This window comes from Budorcas taxicolor, chromosome 8 (assembly GCF_023091745.1).
Source record: "Budorcas taxicolor isolate Tak-1 chromosome 8, Takin1.1, whole genome shotgun sequence".
Taxonomy (NCBI): domain Eukaryota; kingdom Metazoa; phylum Chordata; class Mammalia; order Artiodactyla; family Bovidae; genus Budorcas; species Budorcas taxicolor.
In genome coordinates, this window is record NC_068917.1 from 108836371 (window position 1) to 108861856 (window position 25486).

The 25486-nt window shown below is 50.5% G+C and overlaps 1 protein-coding gene across 1 annotated transcript in view; it reads left to right on the forward strand.

Annotated features, from left to right (window-relative positions):
* PAPPA (pappalysin 1) overlaps window positions 1-25486 on the forward strand; it is a 256271-nt gene that overhangs the window by 162737 nt on the left and 68048 nt on the right. Inside the window, exons 11-13 of the mRNA XM_052645172.1 lie at window positions 17627-17740; window positions 18887-19022; window positions 21180-21393. Of these exons, the coding sequence (XP_052501132.1) occupies window positions 17627-17740; window positions 18887-19022; window positions 21180-21393 (464 nt within the window). The remainder of the gene's footprint in view (window positions 1-17626; window positions 17741-18886; window positions 19023-21179; window positions 21394-25486) is intronic.

Genomic DNA, 25486 nt, shown 5'->3' on the forward strand with positions numbered 1-25486 from the left:
CACAGCTGCTCCACGGCATGTCGGATCTTCCCGGCCCAGGGGTGGAACCCATGTCTCCCACATGGGCAGGTGATTCTCAACCTCTGGACCACCAGGGAAGTCCTCTCATTTAAAGCTTAACTATCTTTCAAGGTCTGCTTCAACCAGCTCCTCTTTCACGTGGCGTCTCTTGACCATCCCAGCCCGTGTGGAGCCCTCACTCTCTGATACCACATAGCACTTCTGGAACCATCCGTGGCCCGGCATAAGTGGCCTTTTATCAGTACTTTGCATCGGCCTTTGTCTGTGACTTTCCATACCACATGTCCCATGAACTGCCGAGTTTCCATCTTACACCTTGAGGTACGCCAGGTCTAGAACAGAGTTTGCTACCTGAGAAGCCGAGTTTCACAGTGTTACAACACATATACAGCCGCCAACCCCTCTAAGAGATAATGATTATCTTTCACTGGTTGCAGAGGACTAAGCTGAGACTCACGAAGTTTGCTTGACAATAAAAATGAGAGGACAGATGCAGAGGAATGACTAAATAATAATAAATGACAGTAATCACCAAGGACATAGTAGTAATAGCAATAGCTGGTGGTGGTAGCAACATAAAAGGTCTGGCTTTCTGCCTGATTACTCCATGTCAGGACCTCTACCCAGAGTTTCACTCTGTTGTTAGCACATTTATACCCGCCAGCCGCTTTGGGAAGTAGGGACTAACTTTCACTGGTTTACAAAGGACTAAATTGGGACTTAACAAAGGTGAAGTATTAATAACTCACCCAAGTTTCTACAACCAGCTAAGGGTGAGGCAGGGAAATCTGGAATTCATGCCCAGGACTGTCTTCTTCTAGAACCAGGAAAAAAGAAGTGGGAAGGGACAACGGAGGGGAATGTTAAGCGTGTTTCTGGCCTGCAGGGCTATGTGTCTGCACTTGCAAGGGATCTTTTAACCCTGGGACAACCCTCCAAAGTAGATCTCGTCATTTGATTTTTCAGTGGAGGAACTGAGGCACCTTAGAGTATTCAGTCATGATGTCAGTGAGTTCTGGCCCACATCTCTCGGATGTGTGTGACTTCCACTGCTCATGGAAAGTTCAGGCAAGCGGCAGGTGTAGGATTGTTGAGAAGGTCATATTGTAGATCCCAGATCATGCTGGGATGCTTCCCATGGACCATGTCTCAAAACAGCTGCTTCAACACCCTGCTCTTCTGCAGATGTGTGCTGCCTCGTCCAAGGGTCCCCTGGGAGAGAGCACCACTGCAGATGGCCTCTGTCCCCCAGAGGGCTCTGCGGCTGGGGCGGTGGACACGGGCGTCAGCAGCGCCCATTGGACATTTGATGGGCAAAGCCCCCAATTTGCATGTCACTGTCCCTCCTGCTGAAACCTGGAGAGGAAGGCCAGAGAGATATGCCACCCTCATCCTTCAGAATGTGAGCCCTTCTTTGAGCTGGAAGGTCAGCATATGCTGATAAAAGCATATGCCAGCCCTGTCCTTGGGTCCTTGCACACATCAGAGCATGGCATCCTTCAGAGCCTCTTCCTTGGAGAAATCAAACTGGAGCAGCCCTGCCAAGAGGACTGCTGCTCTTCAAAAGCAAAGAGGAGAGGCACGCACGCGGTGCTTTCCAGCGCTTTCTCCCAGGGTGATCAGAGGGGATCAGAAAACCCTGAGGTTTGTGGTGAAGGGCAGAACCCAAGACAAGGTGCTCTGAGTGGCCCGGGCACCGGTTGGGCCTCCCTGCAGGCAGTGGCCTGGGCACCGAGTGGGGCTCCCTGCAGGCAGTGGCCTGGGCACCGAGCGGGACTCCCTGCAGGCAGTGGCCTGGGCACCGAGCAGGGCCTCCCTGCAGGCAGTGGCCTGGGCACCGAGCAGGGCCTCCCTGCAGGCAGTGTGACTTGTCCGTCATCCTGGTCACAGCTTGGGGCACACACATTTTATTAGGAAAGAAGGAGACGGCAAAGAAGGGGCAGGGAGAAAACAACACAAAGACAACCTGGAAACTCCTAGTTTTATGAACTTGAGAAAGTCTTGTTCTTTTAACGCACAGCTGTTTTTAAGTGAAAAATCACTCCCTTGACCTTTCTCGAATAGGCCAGTGTGGTCAAGACTGCCATTAACCACTGCTCAACTATGCTTAACCAAGGGTTTCAGTGACCGGGCACTGAGTTTGAACACGGTCACCATCTCCCTGATTAACCCATGCACATCTCAGGGATCCCAGAGTAGGAGCAGTCTGGAGGCTTCCTCGGACAGCCTGCGTGAGTCCGAGTGGCTCTGAACAGTGCTTTGCTCCTCAGTTGGCCATGTCTCCCAATTCCACCCCGAGCCTGTAGACAGGGCATTTCAGAGTAAAGCTCACTGGATCTGTGTTCTCCGTCTTTGGTGTCTGATTTTCTGACACAGGCATTTGGGGGTACTGGATTTAGAGCAGACGGTATTGCTTGGGCCTGTTAGTAGAATGACAGTACCCTGGTATTCTGGTCTTGAACTGGAAGTGTTTCCATACTCAAAGTCCTGTTTTAAAACTGACGGTGCCCCCAAGCTCTGAAATACACGTCAGATTCATATTGCTTCAGGATTCATATTGGAGACTGGTAATGCCTCCGAATTTTCACCTCACGCTGCCAGTATCTCCGGGTTCCAATCCAGATTTGAGTGCACATTCTAGCTGGAGATAACAGCGCCGTCTTGATCTCTTCTGGAGTCTAGGCTGCTTATATTCTGACCTAGAATTCATGAAATGTCGTTCATTGCTTTCAGTACAATTTTTTTTTTTTTAAGAGATTTGGAAACACATAAAGTTAGCAATGTGACTTTTAAAAAGAATACGAATGTCCTCAGAATTGTGTTTGCAGCAAAATTCTACATCTCGAACTTTATCCTTCATGCTTCTGCTATTGACATCATCTGGGAAACTGGGTTTGTCATGGCTCAGCTGTGGCCCAGTTTTTCTCCTTCTCTCGCTTTTTTTTTCTCCAGCCCTTGCTCTCCAGCCTCTTGATATTAAGATTCGTCATTTCAGGCCTGGTGCTTGGGCACAGATTGTTTGGGAACTTCTTTTTTCCCAGTTCCTCTCGGCCTGCACAAACCTTGAGCAAAGAGCCCACCACATTGTTGGATGGGTGCTTGCTGGCATCATCATTTACCCCCCGCCCCCGCCTCCACTTGGGTCTGGGACCTCTTTTGGGGAAGGGATTTTATCTTTATGGCCTTTTTTCCCCTTCTCTGGGATCCATTTTCCTTAGATATCATGAGATAAAGAACCTAACTCGTAATAAGTGTCATGTCAGTGTATATTGAATGAGTGCATGAGTGAATGAATGAGAGAGAAATATAAGACGTGTGTGAGCTTTGGCCAGAGCAAAATTTGAGTATTCCAAAAGAAGACTGAGATCTCTGGAAGCACCCCCAAGCCCCCATCCCTCACCCCTAAACAGTTTTAAGAAGGTCCTGCAACCCACTCTTCTAACCCTGTCAGCATCTTAACTGCCGGAGGAGACACATGTACTGTGAAGTCACCCACGGACCATCTGGCTGGGGATCCCGTGTCCCTCCTCGGCTTCAGGAGATTACGTAAACTGGACAGCAGCCTCCAGATGTTAGCAGTTTCTGCTCATTTTTTTCCCCTCCCTTTTCAACAACAATAATAATAATTAAAACAAACATGGGCCTCATCCCCTACCCGCACCCCTGAAATTACAAACAGGTGGGTCCAGATGCCCTCCCCATCCCAAGGCATAGTGTCTGAGCTGAGTCCCGAGCCTTGGGGAGGCCTGTCCTGCCCCAAGCCAGCCAGCCAGGCCAGCTGCCCTGTGACTCTGGCCCCAGGCCCCAGAGCAGGCCCATGGCCATGTCATGAGAAGGGCCTCTGCTGGACTTTCCCTCTCTCTGGCTCCCACCCCCGAAGCCTTGGCCTCCAACTTAAATGGATGTATTTTGGAGGACTAGGTGGCTTAAGAGATTAGTAATGAGATCCCAAGTCTTTCAGTGCCGGGTCAGGAGTTCAGAGGCGGGCCTGGGTGACTGGTGAATGGCGTAATTACGGAGCCGAGAGCGGGCCTGCGGAGGGCCCCTGTGAAATGAGCCCGGCCCAGCCTCTAAAGGGACAAGTTGTCAGCTGCACAAAAGCCGACCGCCACATCCGACACTAATCACTCTCCCTTGTTAGAGGATTTACTAGCTGGAGGAGCCCGAGCCCCCTGCCCAGTGCCTCCTCGAAACGGGTGGGTGGGTTCCGGTGCTGAGCACGCCCAAGGCCCAGCTCTGCTGTCTGGGAGATGGGAGATGGTGCTGACCCCGAGGGTCAGCGTGGTGAGAACCCCCATGTCGTACAAAGTCGGTGGCTGACCTGTTGTCCTTTTGTTAACTAGCACTCCCACTGCCACGGTGATTATTTCTTCCTCTTCCTTGGCCTCAGTTTTCCCACCTGAAAATGGGTAATAGGACTCTTCCTTTCACAGTGAGACGAGGATGGAGTTGATAGCGGTGAAAGCAGGTGAGTGCTCACCATCACTGCCGTCATCGTCGCTTCTCTGCGAATCACCATTTACCCTAGGTGGGTCCCGGTTTCCTCATCTGTGTCAAAGGAGGCAGACTTGTAGTACCACCAGTGGGAATCAGACCCGGACTTCACAGTCCTGATTGGTGTGGCTTAAGGATGCCGTTGGTCCCCTTTGAAACTCAGGCTCCCTACCTGGAGAACAGATGAGGATGGCAATTCCTGCCTTACTCAGGAAGGAGAGGATCTGTGCTTGGGACATAGTTGCTGGTTGAGGTGTTGGCAAAGAAAGTGTGTTTTGTCTTTGCCATTGATCATGGACACCTTCTGAGGCCCCTTGCATAAACACTTCCTTTAGAAGAAGGTTGGGGCATCCAATTTCTGTCCCTTAGAAGTCCTGAGTGTCTGTCTGTAAAATTAGGCCATTGAGTGAGTGGTTCCCAAGAATCAATTCTGCAACTCTGAACCATTTCTTTTCTAAGAAAGTTGGTTTCCTCACCTGTGAAAATGTCAGGATGCTGTGTGACAGTGGTGTTTTAAGTGACGTCTTTGCACGTTTCCCCTTGAGAGCTGAGGCGTCTTTTCCAGGACCATTTGATCAGACCGGGGGCTTATGCCCCAAACCATAGCATTCCAGACACATGTGGGAGGGGTGGACCAGGAGGATATTAGACCCCTAAGGAGTGTGAAATGCCTAATGTGTTAGGGACAGACTCTGGGGGGCAACAAGGTACTAGCCACCCTGGAGCTGAGCCCCAAGGCTGGAGGGCATCTGATGCCAGGTCACCTTATCTGCGAGGGTCTCCTGGGTGGGGAGGCCCTGAGGTCTGCCGAGGGGAGGAGGTAGCTCTGCACCCCAGGCACCCGCCCTATACACAGCAAATGCTTCTTTGCTCGATTGTCCACGACAAATAACGAACCCTGAAATTGAAAGAAAGGCAATCCAGCCTTCCCACTCCCCATTCAGTCTTTTTAAGGCAGGTTTCAAGGGGGACGCTGTTCTGAGGGCCGGGGCGGGGGGTGGGGGGCAGTGAGCACTGTTTCTGATGATCAGGAAAGAAAGCCTGGCTTCCCCCGCTTCTGTCTCTCTGTCTCTGTCTCTGTCTCTTTCTCCCTAGTTGTAGTAGTAGTTTAGTCGCTCAGTCGTGTCCGACTCTGTGACCGCCTGGACTCTTTCACTAGTAAGTGTGTAAAATGGAGACTGGAGGAGGAAATTGAAAACGTGTTAACGGAAGTCAGATGAGGGGATCGAAAGTGTGTGTGTGTGTATGGTGTAATGTTAACCACGGTGATGGATACCTTTTAAGATACTTCGTGCGTCATACTCAGAGGGTCAGTTTGGAGGAAGGAGCACAGGAAGGTGATCAGGAGGGGCAGAGCAGTGAGTGGGGAACCGGACCCAGGCGGGAGAGGACCACAGCGTTCCACAGCCAGTGAGCGCGGACCTGAGCCAGAGTCGGCACGTTTGGTCTCCATGCCACCTTCATGGAGACCAGGCATGCGGAGCTCGTACGCCTGATACGTATTAAGGACCAATAACATCCCTGTGACTGGTGTCAGTTCATTCTTTATTCAACTAGCTTAGTGCTTACTTTAGGCTTTCCCCTGGTAGCTCAGTTGGTAAAGAATCTGCCTGTAGTGCAGGAGACTCGGGTTCAATCCCTGAGTTGGGATAATCCCCTAGAGAAGGGCATGGCCACCCACTCCAGGATCCTTGCCTGGAAAATCCCGCGGACAGAGGAGCCTGGCAAGCTACAGTCCACAGGGTCGCAAGAGTCGGATACATCTCAGCGACTAAACCGCCTGTGCTTAGTAAGGCCTCATGCTCGCCCTCAGTGAGCGAACAGCCAAGTGCAGGGGCTGCAGATAGGCCCACCTCCTGGGCCAGTCCTGAGCCAGGGCGAGTCTGCAGTCAGGGAGGCAGCAGGCCTGGGCTAAGGATGGCTGTCCTGGGCAGGAGGTGGGGGAGCGGCCACCCTGACCCCACACGTGGGCCTCGAGGGCTCCGCTGGGCTCAAGGGCCATTGCGCCTCCTTGGGGTGTCTCAGGTTCTCACAGGGTGGCTTTAGGGAGTAAGCGAAGCAGTGGAATCAACCAGGCTCTGGAGTGCACTATGCTAATGAGAGAGACGGCTGTGAGTACCATTTCTTTTGTCATCGGCCTGCTCACAGGACGTCAGCACTGGGTGAGCCTGGGTGGTAGCCGGATGCGGCTGCCAGACATACTGGTGCTCCTGAACGGATGCTGGGTCTCTGGTGTCTTCCTGAATCCAGGGGTCATCATCACTTCCCAGCGCTGGTCGAGGCCCCCAGAGACCCGGGCTTCTGGATCAGACGTTGTCAGCTCTGAACCGCATGTGCGGCCTTGCAAAAGCCGCATCATCTCAACAAAGGCCATGTTCAAGGAGCCCTGCCCAGTGACCTGTACTGCACACCAATGAAAAGGAGACATCAATCAGGCGTGGGCAGTGTCCTCGAAGCTCATGCGTGGGGACAGATGGGCGAGAAACCACAGCACAGCGTGTTACACAAAGGCTGTGACGAAGTGTCCTCGGCTCGTCCAGCCACAGGATGGGGAGAGAACGAACGTTGAGTCAGACCACTTGGCTTTGACCTCTACGTCCCAGGGGAGCAGCCAGTGCCTTCCAAACCTCAGAGCTCTTATCTCTCCAAGAGGGACACACACACACACAAAACAGTCATTCCTCAGCGTTATTGTGAGGGTCAGAGGAGGTAATACATGGGGCAGCATCAGTCCTGGGGGGCCATCCTTAAGAGCCAGTCCCCTGTCTCTCCCCAACAGGAGCTCTGAGGAGGGAGCAGCATGTTCTCAAAGGAACAGCCAAGCCAGCTTTATAGAGGCAGCTTTATTTCACGTTGACAACTCTGTGTCCGCTCTCCCAAGGCCTGTTACAGCCTGCAGTCTTCAGAGCAAGGACCCCTGCCCACCTCTGCAGCCTTGCAGTTCTTGGGGAAATGGCTTGGCTTTGGGCCTGTAAACCTGAGGTTAACATGTGGCCCGAGTAGAAATATTCTGAACCACTGCCTGGGGAGTGTGTGTGTGTGTGTGTGTGTGTGTGCACAAGTGCTTGTTGTGCACACACTTCTGTGCTTACATGCAGTTATTGTCAGCATGCTCCCCTCCCCCTCCCTATTCCTTTTCCTCTCTTTTTCCATGAGGCCCTTTCCCAGGTCCTTCTGGACTGAAAGAGGAAATTGGAGAAGATGGGCTCGAGGTTTGACGAGCACTTCCTCCATCCCTTGATTGACGAAAGGGCATGTAAATCTGTAAAAGTGAAATTCAGGAGAAACCTCCTGGCATCTCCCTTGTGTGGGAAAATGCCAGAACGCCCACTCCCCCTCCTCTCTCTCCGTCCCTGCCTTTGTGTACATCGTGTGTGGGTGGAAGATAAACTGGATTTAAAAAACCCTTTGAAAGCAAGACATCGTTAACTCCTCTAATTGGAAGCAGTCTTCTGCGAGGGAGGAGGTCTGGAGGCGGGTGCTGGGTGTCGGGGCTGGCAGTGCCTGGTGTGGGTGAAAGTCCCCAGGCCCTAGGGCCATGGAGGCCTCGCTTCTGTCGGCTGAGAGCCAGCCCGGAGGACCATCGCAGCACTGGCCTGCTCCCCACTGGGCTCTGTCCCCCACCTGTCCATCAGGCGTGATGGCTGGGGTCAGATCTCTGAGGACTTTCCCAACTCAAACACCCGATGATCTCAAAGCTCTGGGGGAAGAACTTCCAGCTCTTTTGCAGCACACACAAGAAGAAAAGAAAAAGAAAACAGAAAACACGTTGCTGGAATGACTGCAGTAAAATTTTAGGTTACTTCTCCAGTTGCCTGAGAAATGCTGGCTGTGATAGGAGTTAGCTTTTGGCCTCAGGGTATCAGAGACATGGGATCCCTGAGCCAACTCAGACCTACAGGAGCGTCAGATTTCACTGCAGAATCGATACTTTTGCTGGAAGGAACTGGACATCAAAAGGTGGCAGAATGTCAGAACAGAAAAGCCCTTTGGGGTTTCATCTTACTCCATCCTTCTACAAGCAGGAAAGATGAATGTCAGAGAAAGTCGGTAACTGAGTTGGTTCTAGGAGGCAGGTCCTGGAGCCTGGCAGCGTGGGGCTCTTTGAACCACACAGCTCCATTCCAGAACAGGCCTGTAAGGTCCTGCTTTTGTCTGCTGAACCATTCAGCAGACCAGGAGAAACAACCAGAAAAAACCCCAAGTCCTTTATCTATAACAGCCCTGAGCCATATGTAGACAAGCTCTCTTCAAATTATATCTACAGTTAAGAGTCGGGGCTGAGTTTGCGCCTGGATTTGAGTTTTGGTTCTACTAACTAGTTGTGTGACCTTCAGTGAACTTTGCTGTTGTTCAGTCGCTAAATTGTGCCCGACTCTTTGCGACCCCATGGACTGCAGTACGCCAGGCTTCCCTGTCCCTTGCTAGCCCGGAGTTTGCCCAAGTTCATGTCAGCGAATTACTGCGCTTCAATTTCCTTATAGATTAAAGGGGTATAATAATAGCACCTATCTTACCTAGCCATCATTGAAGACTGCATGCTTTCATACGTATAGAGTCCTGAAAGCAGTGCCCAGCAGACAGCAGGCACTCCATGTACCCTGCTGGCCCAGCAGACAGCGGGCACTCCACATACCCTGCTGGCATAATTGGTGTTCACTGGGCACCTCTTGTGTCCTGTCTGCTGGGCAATTTGCTGGGATTTATTTGAGGGTAAATGAAACATAGTTCTCACCTTGGAAGCCTTCAGAGTTTAAAGGGATAAGACTGAGCTCTAAACAACTATAATCCAACCTGACAAGTGATGTAACGGAGGCATATATAAAGAACTATATGGACACATAAGAGGGAGCAATTAATTCTGCCTGGGGGGTGAGCAAAGGCTTTCAGAGGAGGGGTGATATTTGAGAATGGCTTTGAAGTATGTGTCGTGTTTCACGAAATGGGCCATCATCGAGTGCCATGGAGGGAGGTGGGGGTGGGGAGGGGGAAGGGAACTGGGCACAGGCCTCTCGATGGTGAAGTCTGTGGCACACAGGAGGAAGGGCGGTCCAGTGGGAAGGGGGCACCCATGTGCGCCTGTGTGGATGGAGCACAGCTGGCTCTGCACCTGGGGATGAGCCCGAGCCAGCTCCCAAGGCCCTTGTAAGCTGCATCTAGGGAAGTTTCCATCTTGTGGTCCAGGGGCAGCCACGGATGGGGTGAGAACTAGCAGGGCGATATGATGCATTCTCCATTGTGAAAGCGATTTATGGGAGCCTCCGGAGCAGGGACGGGGCGGTGGTGGTGAATCTGCCTACCGGTGTAGGAGGCGCGGGTTTGACCCCTGGGTTGGGATGATCCCCTGGAGCAGAAAAGGACAACCCACTCCAGTTTTCTTGCCTAGAGAATCCCATGGACAGAGGAGTCTGGCAGGCTACAGTCCATAGGGTTGCAAAGAGCAGGGCAAGACAGAGTGCGCGCGCACACACAGGAGCAGGGAGAGGATGTGGCGTGGCTGGAGGTGAGGAGCGTGGTCCTCAGCATCTACTTCTCCATCAGAGGAAGCAGAGGTTTTAATCAAAACAGCAATTGAGCTGCCATGTGATGGAGTCCACAGAATGTGGACTCAGAGTCCAGAATCCTGCTGTTATACACAATTGGATGTGTGAGCTTGAAAGAGTCATTGAAAGCTTCCGTGCCCCCTTGCCTCATCAGAAAAATGGGATAATTCCAGCCTCCCTAAATAAGTGAGAGGATTAAATGATACTGTGCCCATGAGACCTTGGGGGATAGTATTTCTGTGGGTGTTCTTAAGCTGCTGGGGCGCCACTGCACTTCACAGAGGGAGAGACAGGCTGGGAGAGATGTCCAGCCAATAAGTGGCAGACAGAACTGGCCCACGTCCCCTGTGTCTCTTGGTTTCTGTTTTTAAAGTGAGCACAGATATCTCTGTGAAGATGACAGACAGTCTGAGGCAGTGTGCTAAAGATGAGACTTTCCCCTTCAAGGTCAAGGGGAAAGGGGGTTGTTCACCCCCTTGGTTCCTGCACTAAGATGAGGTTGAAAGGCAGTGAGTTGCCCAGCTTCCATCAGAGACAGAGAGCTGAGCTTCCTGCAGAAGCAAGTGACGTGGACACCGGGATGGCTGCTATGCATCCTTGGGGAAGGGGAGAAATCTCACCAGGGATGGTTCTGCGTAAGGGAGTGGGGCTTCAGAGAGTATAGAACACGGGAGAGGACAGGCATCGGTTCTGGGGCCAGAAAGGCATTGTTGTCATATCAGGTTTGCCACTTACTTGCTGTGATGTATTGTGCAAGACACCTGCCCTCCCTCGACCACTGGAAAAGAAATGCTCCCGGTTGATAACCTACTTAAGTCCCGCTAATTCTAAAGCTCTAACATGTGGAAGCTTATGAGTGTTGCTGCTTAGAGGAAAGAGTAGAAGAAAGCACAGCTTGACATCTTCCCCTGGCTGTTGGGAAGAATCTCCCCGGAGGTAAGCTGGGCTGTTTATGAATGGAAGACAGTCCCCCATCTGTGAAGCAATCAAGAAGATGCTGGGTAAGATGATACCACCCTTATGGCAGAAAGTGAAGAGGAACTAAAAAGCCTCTTGATGAAAGTGAAAGAGGAGAGCGAAAAAGTTGGCCTAAAGCTCAACAATCAGAAAACGAAGATCATGGCATCCGGTCCCATCACTTCATGTGAAATAGATGGGGAAACAGTAGAAACAGTGTCAGACTTTATTTTTTTGAGCTCCAAAATCACTGCAGATGGTGACTGCAGCCATGAAATTAAAAGACACTTACTCCTTGGAAGAAAAGTTATGACCAACCTAGATAGTGTATTCAAAAGCAGAGACATTACTTTGCCGACTAAGGTCCATCTAGTCAAGGCTATGGTTTTTCCAGTGGTCATGTATGGATGTGAGAGTTGGACTGTGAAGAAGGCTGAGCGCCGAAGAATTGATGCGTTTGAACTGTGGTGCTGGAGAAGACTCTTGAGAGTCCCTTGGACTGCAAGGAGATCCAACCAGTCCATTCTGAAGGGGATCAACCCTGGGATTTCTTTGGAAGGAATGATGCTAAAGCTTAAGCTCCAGTACTTTGGCCACCTGATGCGAAGAGTTGACTCATTGGAAAAGACTCTGATGCTGGGAGGGATTGGGGGCAGGAGGAGAAGAGGACGACCGAGGATGAGATGGCTAGATGGCATCACAGACTCGATGGACGTGAGTCTAAATGAACTCCGGGAGTTGGTGATGGACAGGGAGGCCTGGCGTGTTGCGATTCATGGGGTCGCAAAGAGTTGGACATGACTGAGCAACTGAACTGAACTGAATTCCTTCTCTTACCCTGAAAAGACTTAAGCCACATCTGCTCTTTGCATGACATCATTACATGAATTTCTCTTCCCCCACTTCACTGGATCATATATTTCTTACTGTATTCAGTCATTTATTAATTTATTGATTGATTCATTCAATCACTTATTTATTCAGTCACTTAACCATTTGTTAATTATTCATTCATTCCGTGAATATCAATGTCAATCATTCAAAATAATATTATCTGTTTTATTTCCGTTTATTGTGATGAGAACACTTAAAAAGAAATCTACCCTCTTAACTTTTTATGGGCACAATAGAATAATATTGACTATGTTGCTGTGGTTTAGTCTCTAATTGTGTCTGACTCTTTGTGACCCCGTGGACTGTAGCCCACTGGGCTCCTCTGTCCACGGGATTTCCCAGGCAAGAATACTGGAGTGGGTTGCCATTTCCTTCTCCAGGGGATCTTCCTGACTCAGGGATCAGACCCACATCTCCTGCAAGTCTCCTGCAAGTCTCCTGCAATGCGGGTGAATTCTTTATCACTGAGCTACCTAGGAAGCCCCATTATTGATTATAAGTATAGTGTTATACAGTAGATCTATTAAAATTTTAATCAACTTGCTTAACTGAGACTTCATTGTTGATTTATACGTTGATTTATAAACTTATAGCAACCCCTTTGTCCCTTTCCCTGCTGCCCCTGGCAGCTCCCATTCCACTCTTCAATTCTGTGGGTTGAGCTCTGTTGGATACCTCATGTAAGTGGCATCGTGCAGTAACTGTCTCTTAGTGACTACCTAGGTGCACTTAGAATAACCTTGAGGTTCCTCTGTGTAGCCGAATGTGGCAGTATTTCCTTCTCTTTTCAGGTTTAATGCTGTTCTATTGTATGTACCCACCGCATTTAGTTTATCCATTTATCTGTTGATGACATTTAGGTTGTTCTCACCTCTTGGCTGTTGCAAATAATGCTGCATGAACATGGGCATAAACAATGCAGCAAGATCACTGTCAACTAGAGGAGACCCTCTCCTCTTCTCTCCAGAAGAGCCTAGAGACTGCGATGCTTCTAGAGCCTCCGTGATGTATCCCACAAACCAGTGAGTGATGTGAAGGAAGGGAGGAGAGTTCGTTCATACCAGTAGGACAGAGAGAGTCAAAAGGTTGCTGGGTTCACCTCCCTGCCATCACTGGGTCTTGGTCATCTCTTGACCAAGGGGGCAATCTCGAATCCTTGGCATCATGTGAAGGATTTGTGTCTAGAGACCAGGAGGGAGAGCAGAATGACTCTGCCTGGGATTGAAGAGAGGTGGAGATTGGAAAGGGAGAGGGGGTGAGAGAGGTTGGGAAGGTTGCTGAAGACCCTGGTTGGAGAGAGAGGATGAGTAAACAGCAGCCTGGGGCGACGATGGGAGACCGTGAGCCCCCACGAGTGAGCAGTGTCACCCCCTGCTTGCTCCCCCACGACATGCCCAGTAAAGTCTACACTGCTCAGTAAGGCTTTGTGGGATTGGATTTGCCTTTTCAGAAGGTACAAAACATGGGTGGATGAAAGCAGAGCGCCTGCATAGAATCAGGTATCTCGGGGATCACATTTCGATATGTGCCCCTCCTTTTGCCCAAGGGCAAGGCTCTTCTCCTCTCAGAGAGAGCCCGGTGGGCCATTCCCCTTCCATCCACGGCTGCTGAATGAGCCCCACCCCGCCGCTTCGTCTGTAACCTTCCCCCACCTCCCCAGGAACAGAGATGATTTTAACATCAGCTGGGGCTTCGGGCAAGGGTTCAGCAACATTTGTTTGCTCCTCTCTGATCTGCTTTGACTGTCCATGGTCAGGATCACAGCCAGCCCGAAACAAACACAGCACTAAATGGGAAACCAGGAGAATAAAATAACAGCACCACATCCCTCTAAGCCCTGTCTGGTGCTGATAGGGTTGATGAGATAAGAGGAAATTGTGTTTAAGCAGTAAGAGGGCTCTGTTCACGACCAAGACTTCTCTGACCCTGCATGAGATAAGCCCCGGGCTCAGCACTCCAGAGATGCGCTCCACCACGCTCTGCTGGGGGACAGGCAGCTAAGAACACAAGGGGAAAGAATTCCAGAAGGATACGTGTCGAATCGCTGGCCTGGATTTCAAATGCCATAGATAGTTTGTGCGATGTCTCACACTGTTGTAAAATGTAACCCAATCCCCTGGCGGATCTCCCTGAGCCCAGTCTCCGTTGTTTTTGAGAAAAACAAATAAACTGTCTGCCAACCCATTGAATTGGCTATGTTTTGCCCACAGCCTCCTCGGTATTAGGCTTCTAGGGATTTGAATAGCTGAAGTCATGATTTCTGGCCGATGAGACGGTTGATTCTTGGCACCTTTTCTCTCCTTATGAAGTTACCTGTGACATTCAGGAGACTAATACTGTATTCCCAAGACCCACTGACACCTTGGGGAAGGGTGAGGGGAACTTTGGCAGTGAACACGTTTCAGTACTCTTCTGTGTTTTAAAGCAATGAAGCTCTCAAATGAAACAATACAAGGCATCCTGATACATAAAACAGATGGGTGAAGATGCTTTGGTTGAAACAGTGGAGCAGAGGCTAAACACACCTTCCCCATCCTGATGCCCAGGCTGACACCTCCAAGCAACTCTAGGAATCCATAGGTGACACCTTGAAAGGCCATGACCTAATCCAACATTCAGATGTGAAAGATAGCCTGAGGTCCAAAGATGGGAGACAGCGAGTCCGCAATTACACATCAAATGTTGAGGGAGCTGGTATCTTAACCAGGTATCTTAACCCAGCTCACCATTGCAGGAACTCCCTGGGTGACGGTGTGATTCTCCAAAGTTGGTTAAGACACTTTTTCTTCTTCTATTTGATATTTCAAGAAAGAACTGAAGACGTTAACTTTAAGGGAAATTGGGTGAAGCATATATGGAACTCTTGGTATTTCTTCCTTTGCAAGTTTCCTGTAAATATGAAATTATTCCAAAACAAAACGTTTATTTTCAAAGAAAGCGTTGCAGCTTGCAGTTGTGGATTACAGTGTGACCATGTGTTTTAGCTTGACTTTGATTAGTGAATTTGATGTGCAACTTTCCACGCTATTTTTAATTCTACACTCATCTGTAGACTCCCTGGGTATAGTCTAACTTCGTTGGATTTTAATAAATAGAATCCTAATGCACTTATCCACTTATACCTCGTTCTTTATTCATTCCATGTTACGCTTTTGCAATCCCTCTGTGTTGTCATCTATGAACTCACAAATGGGGCTTCCATTTTTCTTGGCCAGGGTGCTTATTGAATCAGGTGTCAGATATTCTCAGGATCATCCCCACATGTGAATCTCTTTCAGTCCTCTTAATATTCTTTTGCTTGTGGAATCCTAACATGTGAATGTATCATCTTTACTCACCCCTTCTTTGACAGGGGAGTATATAAACTGTCCCTGATCTGTTTTTAATTGATTTGTTTTTTATTGAAGGGTGATTGCTTTACAAGATTGTGTTGATTTCTACCAAACATCAACATGAATCCGCTATAGGTTTACCCTTGTCCCCTCCCACTTGAACATCCCTCCCACCTCCTTCCCCATCCCGCACCTCTAGGTTATTACAGAGCCCTGGTTTGAACCCCCTGAGTCATACAGCACATGCCTTTTGGCTATCTGTTGTACATATGGTAGTGGAGAAGGCAATGGCACCCCACTCCAGTGCTCTTGCCTGGCAAATCCCATGGACAGAGGAGCCTGTCGCTGAGGGTCGGACACAACTGAGCGACTTCACTTTGCACTTTCATGCGTTGGAGAAGGAAATGGCAACCCACTCCAGTGTTCTTGCCTGGAGAGTCCCAGGGACGGGGGAGCCTGGTGGGCTGCCGTCTATGGGGTCGCACAGAGTTGGACACGACTGAAGTGACTTAGCAGCAGCAGCAGTGTGTGTTTCCATGTTACTCTCCATACATCCCACCCTCTCCTTCCTGACTCCATAGCCGTGTCCATACGTCTGTTCTCTGTCTGTGTCTCCATTGCTACTCTGCATATAGGCTCATCAGTACCATCTTTCTAGATTCCATATATAGGCGTTAATACACAATCTTTGTTTTTCTCTTTCTGACTTACTTCACTCTTTATAATTAGCTCTAGGTTCATCCACCTCATTAGGACTGACTCAAATGCATCCCTTTTTATGGCTGAGGAATATTTCATTGTATATCTGTACCACAGCTTCTTTATCCATTCATCTGTCAGTGGACATCTAGGTCGCTTCCATGTTCTAGCTATTGTAAATAGAGCTGCAGCAAGCATTGGAGTACATGTGTCTTTCAATTTTGGTTTCCTCAGGGTGTATGCCTAGTGGTGGGATTGCTGGGTCATATGATGGTTTAATTCCTAGTTTTTTACGGACTCTCCATACTGTTCTCCATAGTGGCTGTATCGATTTACATTCCCACCAACAGTGTAAAAGGGTTCCCTTTTCTCCACACCTTTTCTTAGCATTTATTGTTCGTAGGTTTTTGATGATGGCGTATCCCTGATCTTTTGCTACTTTAAATATTGCTGGAATGGATAGTCTTGATCCTTGTATATATATCTATTTTTTTCCTTTCCTTTTTTTTGTTTTACGTGTGTATGTTTGTTTGTGTAATTGACATTAGATCATCTCACTCTTTTTCTCATAGCTTATAAGACCTTAGAGTTCTCTCGGTTAGCCTTACTTTTTAGGCAAGTCACCTGAGACCCACAGATCTGGAATGACAGGCCCAAATTCCCAGAGAATATTGAGAAAGGGGTCACCATAGAGATGCAAGGAAAAACACTAATTGGGGATGCCCTTTGGCAAAGAGCCTGACGTAGCTCAGGAGTGCCGCAGCTGCTCCTCTCCTCGTCCGTCGCGGCTCTTTTCTGGTCTCCAGCGGACAGTTGCGCAGGCAAATGTGATTCCTCGATGAGTGCCTGCATACACTGTCACCCCAGGCTCCTCCCACGGTCTCCGTTGTCTGGTGTCTGGTCCCAGAGTGTTTGACCAATTGCAGTTACTCAATAAATAGTGTTGGAATGAGTGATTGAACCAGTGGGATGAAATGACATCGGGGCAGGAAATTCCTCAGTTTGAAGAATTCTGCTCATCTCTACGTGCTTCATGTTTCTTGGAATGTCATTTGGTATATCTGTCATTGAGACCGAGGGGCTGTGTGTATGTGTAGATACGCACACATACACCCAAACGGTGGAGCCAATATTCTTTGGGGAGAACAGGTGCTGATGCTGTTCCAGTCTGTGTCATTAATCTGGCTCTGAGCACAATTTACAGATCTGTCCTGAAGGGATGCTTGGTATTCAGCGTCCGTGACAGATAAAGGCCCTCAGGCCTGCTTTTGCTGCCACTTTCCCCAAGTTCCGATTATACCAGGCAGCTCATCATCCTGGGCTTCTGCTTTCCCCTGAGCCTTCACTTCTCTTCCTTCCATGGGCAATACCCTTCCGTCTGCAGCCACCCTATTCTTCCAGACCCGAACCAAGTGTCAACTCCTCCAGGACCTGTCCCTACAAGAACTTATCTGACGTCTCTACCACCCAAATGTGTTACCCCTCCTCTCCTGAATACCACTGAGGATTTTCTCATCTGCATTATTAGAATGTGGGCACCTGAAACAGACTCTTGTCTGTTCATCACTGTTTCTTCCTGCAGTGTCAAGAACACAATAGGTGGACAGTGAGGTGTTGTCGAGTTGAATTTATTTCAACCTCCAAGACCCTCTAAGACATTTGTTTCCCTTTATTTTTTTTTTCCAGGTGTGTCGGACCAAGGTGATCGATCTCAGCGAAGGCATTTCCCAGCATGCCTGGTACCCATGCACCATCAGCTACCCGTATTCCCAGCTGGCTCAGACCACTTTCTGGGTCCGGGTAAGTCAAAGCTTTGAGAGCCTCAGACTGTCCGGCAGAGGCTCCCAGGAAGCATTGTCTCCCTTGGCCCTTTCTCAGGCTGGTTTTGTCCACCTGCTGAGGGTGTTAACGGCAAGGACAGAAAACAAAACAGTTAGCAGCAGGATGCTTCCTGGAATCAGTTCAGTTCAGTCGCTCAGTCGTGTCCGACTCTTTGCGACCCCATGAATCGCAGCACGCCAGGCCTCCCTGTCCATCACCATCTCCCGGAGTTCACTCAGACTCACGTCCATCGAGTCGGTGATGCCATCCAGCCATCTCATCCTCTGTCGTCCCCTTTTCCTCCTGCCCCCAGTCCCTCCCAATATCAGAGTATTTTCCAATGAGTCAACTCTTCGCATGAGGTGGCCAAAGTCCCTTAATTGCTCATGGGATGCCTTCAGTCAGTCTTGTTTTGGCCGAGAGTTTAGATATCGTTTAGATGTTGTTCTTTTAAACTGCCTTGCCTTGAAGTCTTCACTGAGTGCTACAGGGAGAAGGAACTGTCCTTTCCCTTCCAGCCCTCCACGTGTGGTCCTCTGTTGGATGGCACTCGTCATGTGCCATGGTATCCTGTAGCTGTCCACGGGCCCATCTTCCTGACTGTGGACTGGGATCGTTTCAAGTGTTGGTAGTGCATGTCACTCACCTACGTTGAACTCCGCCACCTATAGCAATCAAAGGCACACCTTATTTACCTTTGTCTCCTCGATGCCTAGTCCAGAGACTGGTCAGCACAGAGTAGTGATGAATAATAAGCCTCATTTCATGTGGTTTTAGTGCATGCTGGACCTCTTAGTATCTTCCCGGAGCCTCCCAGGCATCCTGTGATGTATCTATTTACAGATCCGTGACTTGGAGGTGAAGGAATTTAGGCTCAGAGTGGCTCAGCCATCAGTGGGCATCACACAGCTTGAAAAGAGCAGAGCCAAGATTGGAACAGTCTCTGACCTCAGAGGCTATGCTCTTTGCTCTGAGGTTTTGCTGCCTCCCTGTTCCCACCATGGACCGTGAGAAGTAGTCCAGCTCCCGAAATGGAAGATTCTTCTCAAAACCCCTGCCCCGGGGCTGCCGCACCACTGCAGGCCTAGCTACATGGCTGAGCCTCCTATGTCTCCTGCATTTCAGGTGTACTTTTCTCAACCAATGGTTGCTACAGCCGTCATTGTCCACCTGGTGACTGATGGGACCTACTATGGGGACCAGAAGCAGGAAACCATCAGTGTCCAGCTGCTTGATACCAGCGAACAGATCCACGATCTAGGTGAGCATATGGCTTGCCCTTGCTACCTGCCTCCCCGTCTGCCCGTGGGTGGTTTGTAAGGATCGGCTGAGAATGAGTTCTCGCCTCCCGTCGCCTCTTCTTGGGGCTCTGTTTCCCATCAAGTTGTCTTCAGATCAGGATGAGTATGTGTGTACATCTAGAGAAGCCCGAATCAGATGGGGATGAGGGTAAGAGATTCAGGTCAAAGTCCTCTTCTCAGTAGGTCCCTTCTCCCACAGTGCCTTCACCCTCAGGCATCCCAGGAGATCTCAGAGGACCCTGGGAAGGAGACTGAGTAGAGATGCTTTTCCATTATATGTATCATCACCTGAGACCCAAAGAGACACGTTGAGAGGCCCAGGTCACTGGCCAAAGCCAGTCAGCAAGCAGGGAAGCCAGGCTTTCAGAATCATTGCCCACTGCCCTTCACCCCTTAACCAGGAGCATCCATGATAGCAAATGAGCTCTCACTTGAGATGTGGTGACCCGTGCCGAGCACAAGACCCCACACTCAGAAAGCCCCACCATCCCCTCCCACGCTGCCCAGACAGCCTGCCCAGTCTACTCTGGAATTCCAGGCCAGCGCAGAAGTCCCGGCGTCAAAGCTGTGCCCGTACAGTTCCACAAGGAGCTCGTTTCAAAGCCCCATAGGAAGCAAGCTCGCCAGGGGTTACGTCAGGGTCAAGCCGCAGCTCAGGCAGTGGGGAGGGGTTTTGTTTTGTTTTTATGTTTACTTATTTGGTCAGTTTTCAAGGCAAGGGGGAAATGCATTAATAAGGAAGGGAAAGGAAACCCCTCTGGATTTATCCAGATTCCTGGGAAATGTCCCTAAGCGAGAAGCAAATATTTTCATAGCTGTCCTGGCATCGCAAAGGGCTCTGTGGAGAGTTTTTCAGAGGAATGGGAAAGACTCGGGCTCCAGCAGAGATCCTTGGATCCTGCTATTTGATGCCCGAGCGTCCATCTGTCCCTCCCCATCGGCTCCCCTGTCCTGCACCCTCAGCACCCTGGCATTCCCATGGAGGCTCTGCGGCTCTATGCCAGTGGACCACAGATGCAGACCTGCTCGACTGGGAGCCTCACGCCCTAGCAGAGCAGGACTCCCAGCACTTGGTCAGGATGATCTCACTTTTTAGAGGCAGACACTGAGTGTTAGGGGCTTGGTGGACTCACTCAGTAAAGAAGTGAATATCTGTTATCTGCGTCAGTTGCTCAATCGTGTCCGACTCTTTACAACCCCATGTACTGTAACCCACAAGGTTTTCCTGTCCGTGGGATTCCCCAGGCAAGAATACTGGAATGGGCAGTCATTCCCTTCTCCAGGGGATCTTCCCAATCCAGAAATCAAACCTAGGTCTCCTGCATAGCAGGCAGACTCTACCGCTTGAGCTGTCAGGGAGACCTACTAAGCCAAGAACTGATGTCCATCAAACACCAAAGCCAGCTTTGGTTTTCCCAACTCCAACCCACCCCATCATTCTCCTCCCTTTCCTTATGTACCTTTTCTCCCCGCCCCACTCACTCCCCACCACTTTTCAAAGCCTGGGGACTTCTAGAACGAACTGAGAGCTTCTGGGTGAAGCTGTTTGGATTCTCCTCGGACTCTGTGTGGCACACTGTTCTGAGTCCCCCTGGAAAGCCACCTCCCGCCACGTTTCTGCCTCTTCTCTCTGCTAAATGGACGCAGAGGTCCTTACCGCACAGGGTTGGTCCCAGCTTCCTAGCTTAAAAATGAGAGGAGGCTTTTTTTTACCCCAACAATGACCTATTTCTGTGAATTGTTTCCCTCATCTTGATGACTGCCTGAAAACTGGCATCTCAGACCAGCCAAGCCCTCACGCAAGGTGGGAGGGAAGTGAGTGCCAGCGAGGCTTGGCCCAGGGGTGGCCCTTTGGAGGGGAGGGAGGGGCCGTGGGCGCTAGGTGAAGGGAGAGCTTAGGGAGCGGCAAGGCGAGGGGATTGGAAAGATTTGGAGCCAAGAGAAAAAGGCAGACAAAGAAACTTTCAATCAAACTCAAAATCCCCACTGGCCACCCAATGGTGCTTTTGTGCAGTGACATGAAAGGGTCTGGGGGCTTCGGGAAGGGCCCGTTGGGGAGGGCGTGACTGGCCTTGAGTAATGAGCCTGGCCCCCCGGCCCTCTGTCTCCCCTGACAGGCTTCCACGTCCTGAGCTGCCGGAACAATCCCCTGATTATCCCTGTGGTCCATGACCTCAGCCAGCCCTTCTACCACAGCCAGGCGGTACGCGTGAGCTTCAGTTCACCCCTGGTCGCCATCTCGGGGGTGGCCCTCCGCTCCTTCGACAACTTTGACCCCGTCACCCTGAGCAGCTGCCAGAGAGGGGAGACCTACAGCTCTGCCGAGCAGAGGTAAGACACCCCGGGTCTGCGCGCCGGGGTGGACCCTGGAGCCGGGCAGCCGTGGGTGCTGCAGGAAACAGTCTGTGTGTTTCTCCCTTCTCCATCGTCTGCCCTCTGGCCGGCTCTGCCTTGGGGCTTGGGAGGACCCCACGCCTGTGAGTTCCAGGGGTGCGGGAGGGCAGTAGAGACGTGGCTGTGGAAGGAGGACCTCTTTCACCTTGTTCGAGGTCCCAGTGCTGACGGCGACCGGCAGGGTGACCTTGGGAGCATCACTTTCCCTCTCGGGACTCAGCATCCTCATTTGAATGAAGTGAGGGGTGGTGGATTAGCTGTCTTCCAGCTCTGAAATACTGGAACATTCTGCTTCCTACGTAGCACAGGCAAGAGGCATAACCCTCCTTGGAGATACCTGCAGTGGTCGTGGGGTCTGTCTTTTAACCACATGGTTCTGCGGTGCCTTTGATCTCTTTCTGTTAATATGCCCAGTGTGGAGCTAGGAGAGGGGGATCCTTCCTGGAAAAAATGTGAGCTCTAGGGACACTCTGGTCTGGGTTTGAATCTGCCCACTCCACTTTGATGAGTGTCAGTTGTCTCCTTTGGAGTAATATCTACCCGGTAGGGCGGTCGTGAGAATTAAATGGTGTGCCGCAGATGCCAAGTGCTCCTGCAAACTCTCAGGCACTGTGCAAAGATAATGTGTTCATAGTGTTTATCAGCACTTGCTGATGCGATGCTGATGCTTTTCTGTGCAGAATTCCACATGAAGTTCTTAGAGTTGAGCTGGAAGAAGCCTCGGGGCTCATCTAGTATATCCGCATTGTCCAAACTTCCATGTTACCCTCTGTGTTTTCAGAACGGGAAGGGCTGGTCCAGAGTCACACAGCATCTCTGACGTTTGTTTAAAGAGTTGGGGGTCTCAGTGGGCTCCCCCAAACAAGGCCCTCTGAAGGGCAGTTCAGCCCTACCCTGTATACCTGAGAGCAGGAGAGAAAAGAGTCGGGAGAGGGGACCCAGCCTTTCCCACGCCCCTGCTACCAGAGGACACAAAAGGTGGTTGCAAAACCCACATTGTTTTGCACCCACTGTCTCTAGCTTCTGTTGTGCAAAGTCTGTCGCAATCCTTCAGAGGCAAAGAGCTCCTTAAATATCATTCATTGTCGTATTTCACCCTGAGAGGGCTTTTTCATCCCTGCCTCTCCAGACTATAAAAATAAGTTAATTCTCAGAACCCAGGGAAACAATGTCGACGGAAAATGCAAATCCATCAGACCCTCTCTGCAACACTTTCCCGTCCCTAACCGGCCACCAAGACCATCCCCAAGTTGACTGAGGCCAGCGCTGGCTTCTTTGAATCTTTCATTAGCAGTTCCCATGTCCCAAGTAAACAGTAAGAAGTGTTTAACCTTGAAAACAAGTCCATCAATAAGTATGTGTTGAGTCCTCTGACCTCTCATGGAAACACACAGACCTGGGGCAGGTGTTGCCCTGTCTCTGGCTGGTGGTGGGATGAGGAGCCCGACCCCTTACTTCTCTGGGCCTGTCTCCCCACATGTGAAACGACAGCAGTGACGGATCTGTGTTCTGCGTGGTTCCTTCCACTTGGAACAGTCTGTGATTCCCAAGAGGTGGGAGCGGTGAGAGGGACGAGGAGGGGACCCACGCTGATTTCATTATCTTATTTCATTATCTCACCTGTCTGGTGAGGTATGGACATAGTGACTGAGCCAAGACTGTCCAGGGAGTGGGAGGTAGGATCTCGCTTTGTCCCGCTGGCTGGACCTTGAGCTCCCTGGGTCTAAGAGAGGCTGCTCCTCCTGAATGCCAGGGCTGTGGGGTGGGAGTGGGGCAGGGAGTCGTGGAGGACCACAGCTGCTCCTGGGGCACTGAAGAGGGATTTACCCTAACAGACAGGACTGTGCAAATGTGCAGATGCATTAAAACAAACTAGGAGGAAAGAAAAGAAAAATAAGCAACAACTGTAAAAAGCCATGGGATGTTTTTCTTCATTCTTGAAACACCAAGGTAAATAGCATCCCTTTTTATAGCTCAGCTGCTCTAGTGGAAATGGCCCACTTGACTCTCAGCTGCTTCCCAGGTAGTAAAGTGTGGCCCCTACCCCGCCCTCCAACACACCCCTTCCTCTCCCCACTCAGAGTCCCACTCCCATCTCCTGCCCATCTGTTCTCCTCCGGCTTTCTCTCCTCCCTCCTGCTCCTCCATCTCTTCCCCTTTCTCCTCTCTCATCCCCTTTTCCTTCCTCGCTTTCTTTCTCTTCTCCTGAGGGCAGCGTGATAGCTAGTGAGCTGCAATGGGAGAAACCTCATCACGGCAAAATCAGTCCAGGGTGTGTGTTCTGACCCAGATTCAAGGGTCTCTGTCCCCGTCTGGAACTTGGGAGTAAATTCAGACACCCAGGAAAACAGGATCCGGTTCCAAAGGAGAGGTCCAGTGGTGGAATTCTAGCTGAGTTCCAGCTCCGCAACAAGAAGGGGAAGCGGGAAGGACGGGGGCCCTCGTGATGGCTGGAGGGAAGCTATGAGGCTTCTTCAGTGAGGAAAGGGACCGTCAGGAGCTGAGGCTTCAGGGGCTGGACACACACACGCACGCACGCACGCACCATTGTCCAGCCTGTCGTTCTAAACAGATTGAGCAGTTTAGTATAACATTCAGTGGCCGTGTGTTTAGAAAATGGCTTCTTCCCTTCCCTCCGCTCTTTCCTTCCTCCCTTCTTCTCCTCCCTCTCATGTTTTGCATTCTCTTCCTTTCTCTACCTCAAACTTTTCCTGCTTTTTCCATGTCAGAGCATCCAGAGAGAGGCAGCTCTGATTGACAGCTAGCCTTTAGAGGATCAGCCTTCAGTTCAGTTCAGTTCAGTTCAGTCGCTCAGTCATGTCTGACTCTTTGCAACCCCATGAACCACAGCACGCCAGGCTTCCCTTGTCCATCACCAACTCCCAGAGCTTACCCAAACTCATGTCCGTTGAGTCAGTGATGCCATCCAACCATCTCATCCTCTGTCGTCCCCTTCTTCTCCTGCGCTCAATCTTTCCCAGCATCAGGGTCTTTTCCAATGAGTCAGCTCTTCACATCAGGTGGCCAAAGTATTGGAGTTTCAGCTTCAGCATCAGTCCTTCCAATGAATATTTAGGACTGATTTCCTTTAGGATGGGCTGGTTGGATCTCCTTGCAGTCCAAAGGACTCTCAAGAGTCTTCTCCAACACCACAGTTCAAAAGCATCCTTTCTTCGGCGCTCAGCCTTCTTCACAGTCCAACTCTCACATCCATCCATGGCCACTGGAAAAACCATAGCCTTGACTAGATGGACCTTTGTTGGCAAAGTAATGTCTCTGCTTTTTAATATGCTGTTGAGGTTGGTCATAACTTTCCTCCCAAGGGGACAATAAAGTCTTCGTGTGACTAGACTCACTCCTCACAGCCAGAGTGGACTTAGTCTGGTAGTTATTGGTAGTGGTGGCATCACAGCGGGTGCCTACAGGCTGGAACCAAGAGACCCTGGAGTCTGTGCCCTGACTGGGGGCTCTCTAGGAATCTGTCTGGAAGATTGGGAGCACAGAAGGAAGCTTTTCACGGCCGGACGGCCCAGGCCTCAGGTTGCTGCCTCCAGGTTCACCCAGTGTCGCCACCCTCGAATGGATCAGCACCTCGCGGAACATCTGTTGGGAGCGGCTAGACTGGGGGCTATGCCTGCAAATGGAACTTCGGCGCCTAAGCATGCGCCCGTCTCACCCATATGGATATGCCTGATTGTTGCTCAACCCACGCTCCAGCCCCGGCCTGCCTGTCAGAATCCCTGTTCCTCCATATCCTTGTCAAGACGTGGCATTATCAAAGGCTACTTGTTCCCCGGCCTGCCTGTCAGTATCCCTGTTCCTCCATATCCTTGTCAAGACGTGGCATTATCAAAGGCTACTTGTTCCCCTTCCAGCGGGCTCTGAAATACGTCTCCATGGTTTTGTCCACACCCTGACTTGACCCCTGGAAGCTAGGAGGCGTGAACAGATTCTTTAGTTCCTTACCCTTATTCGAGGATGGACAACCTAAGGTCCAGGCGGGGAAAGTGTTTCCCAAAGTTACCCCAGT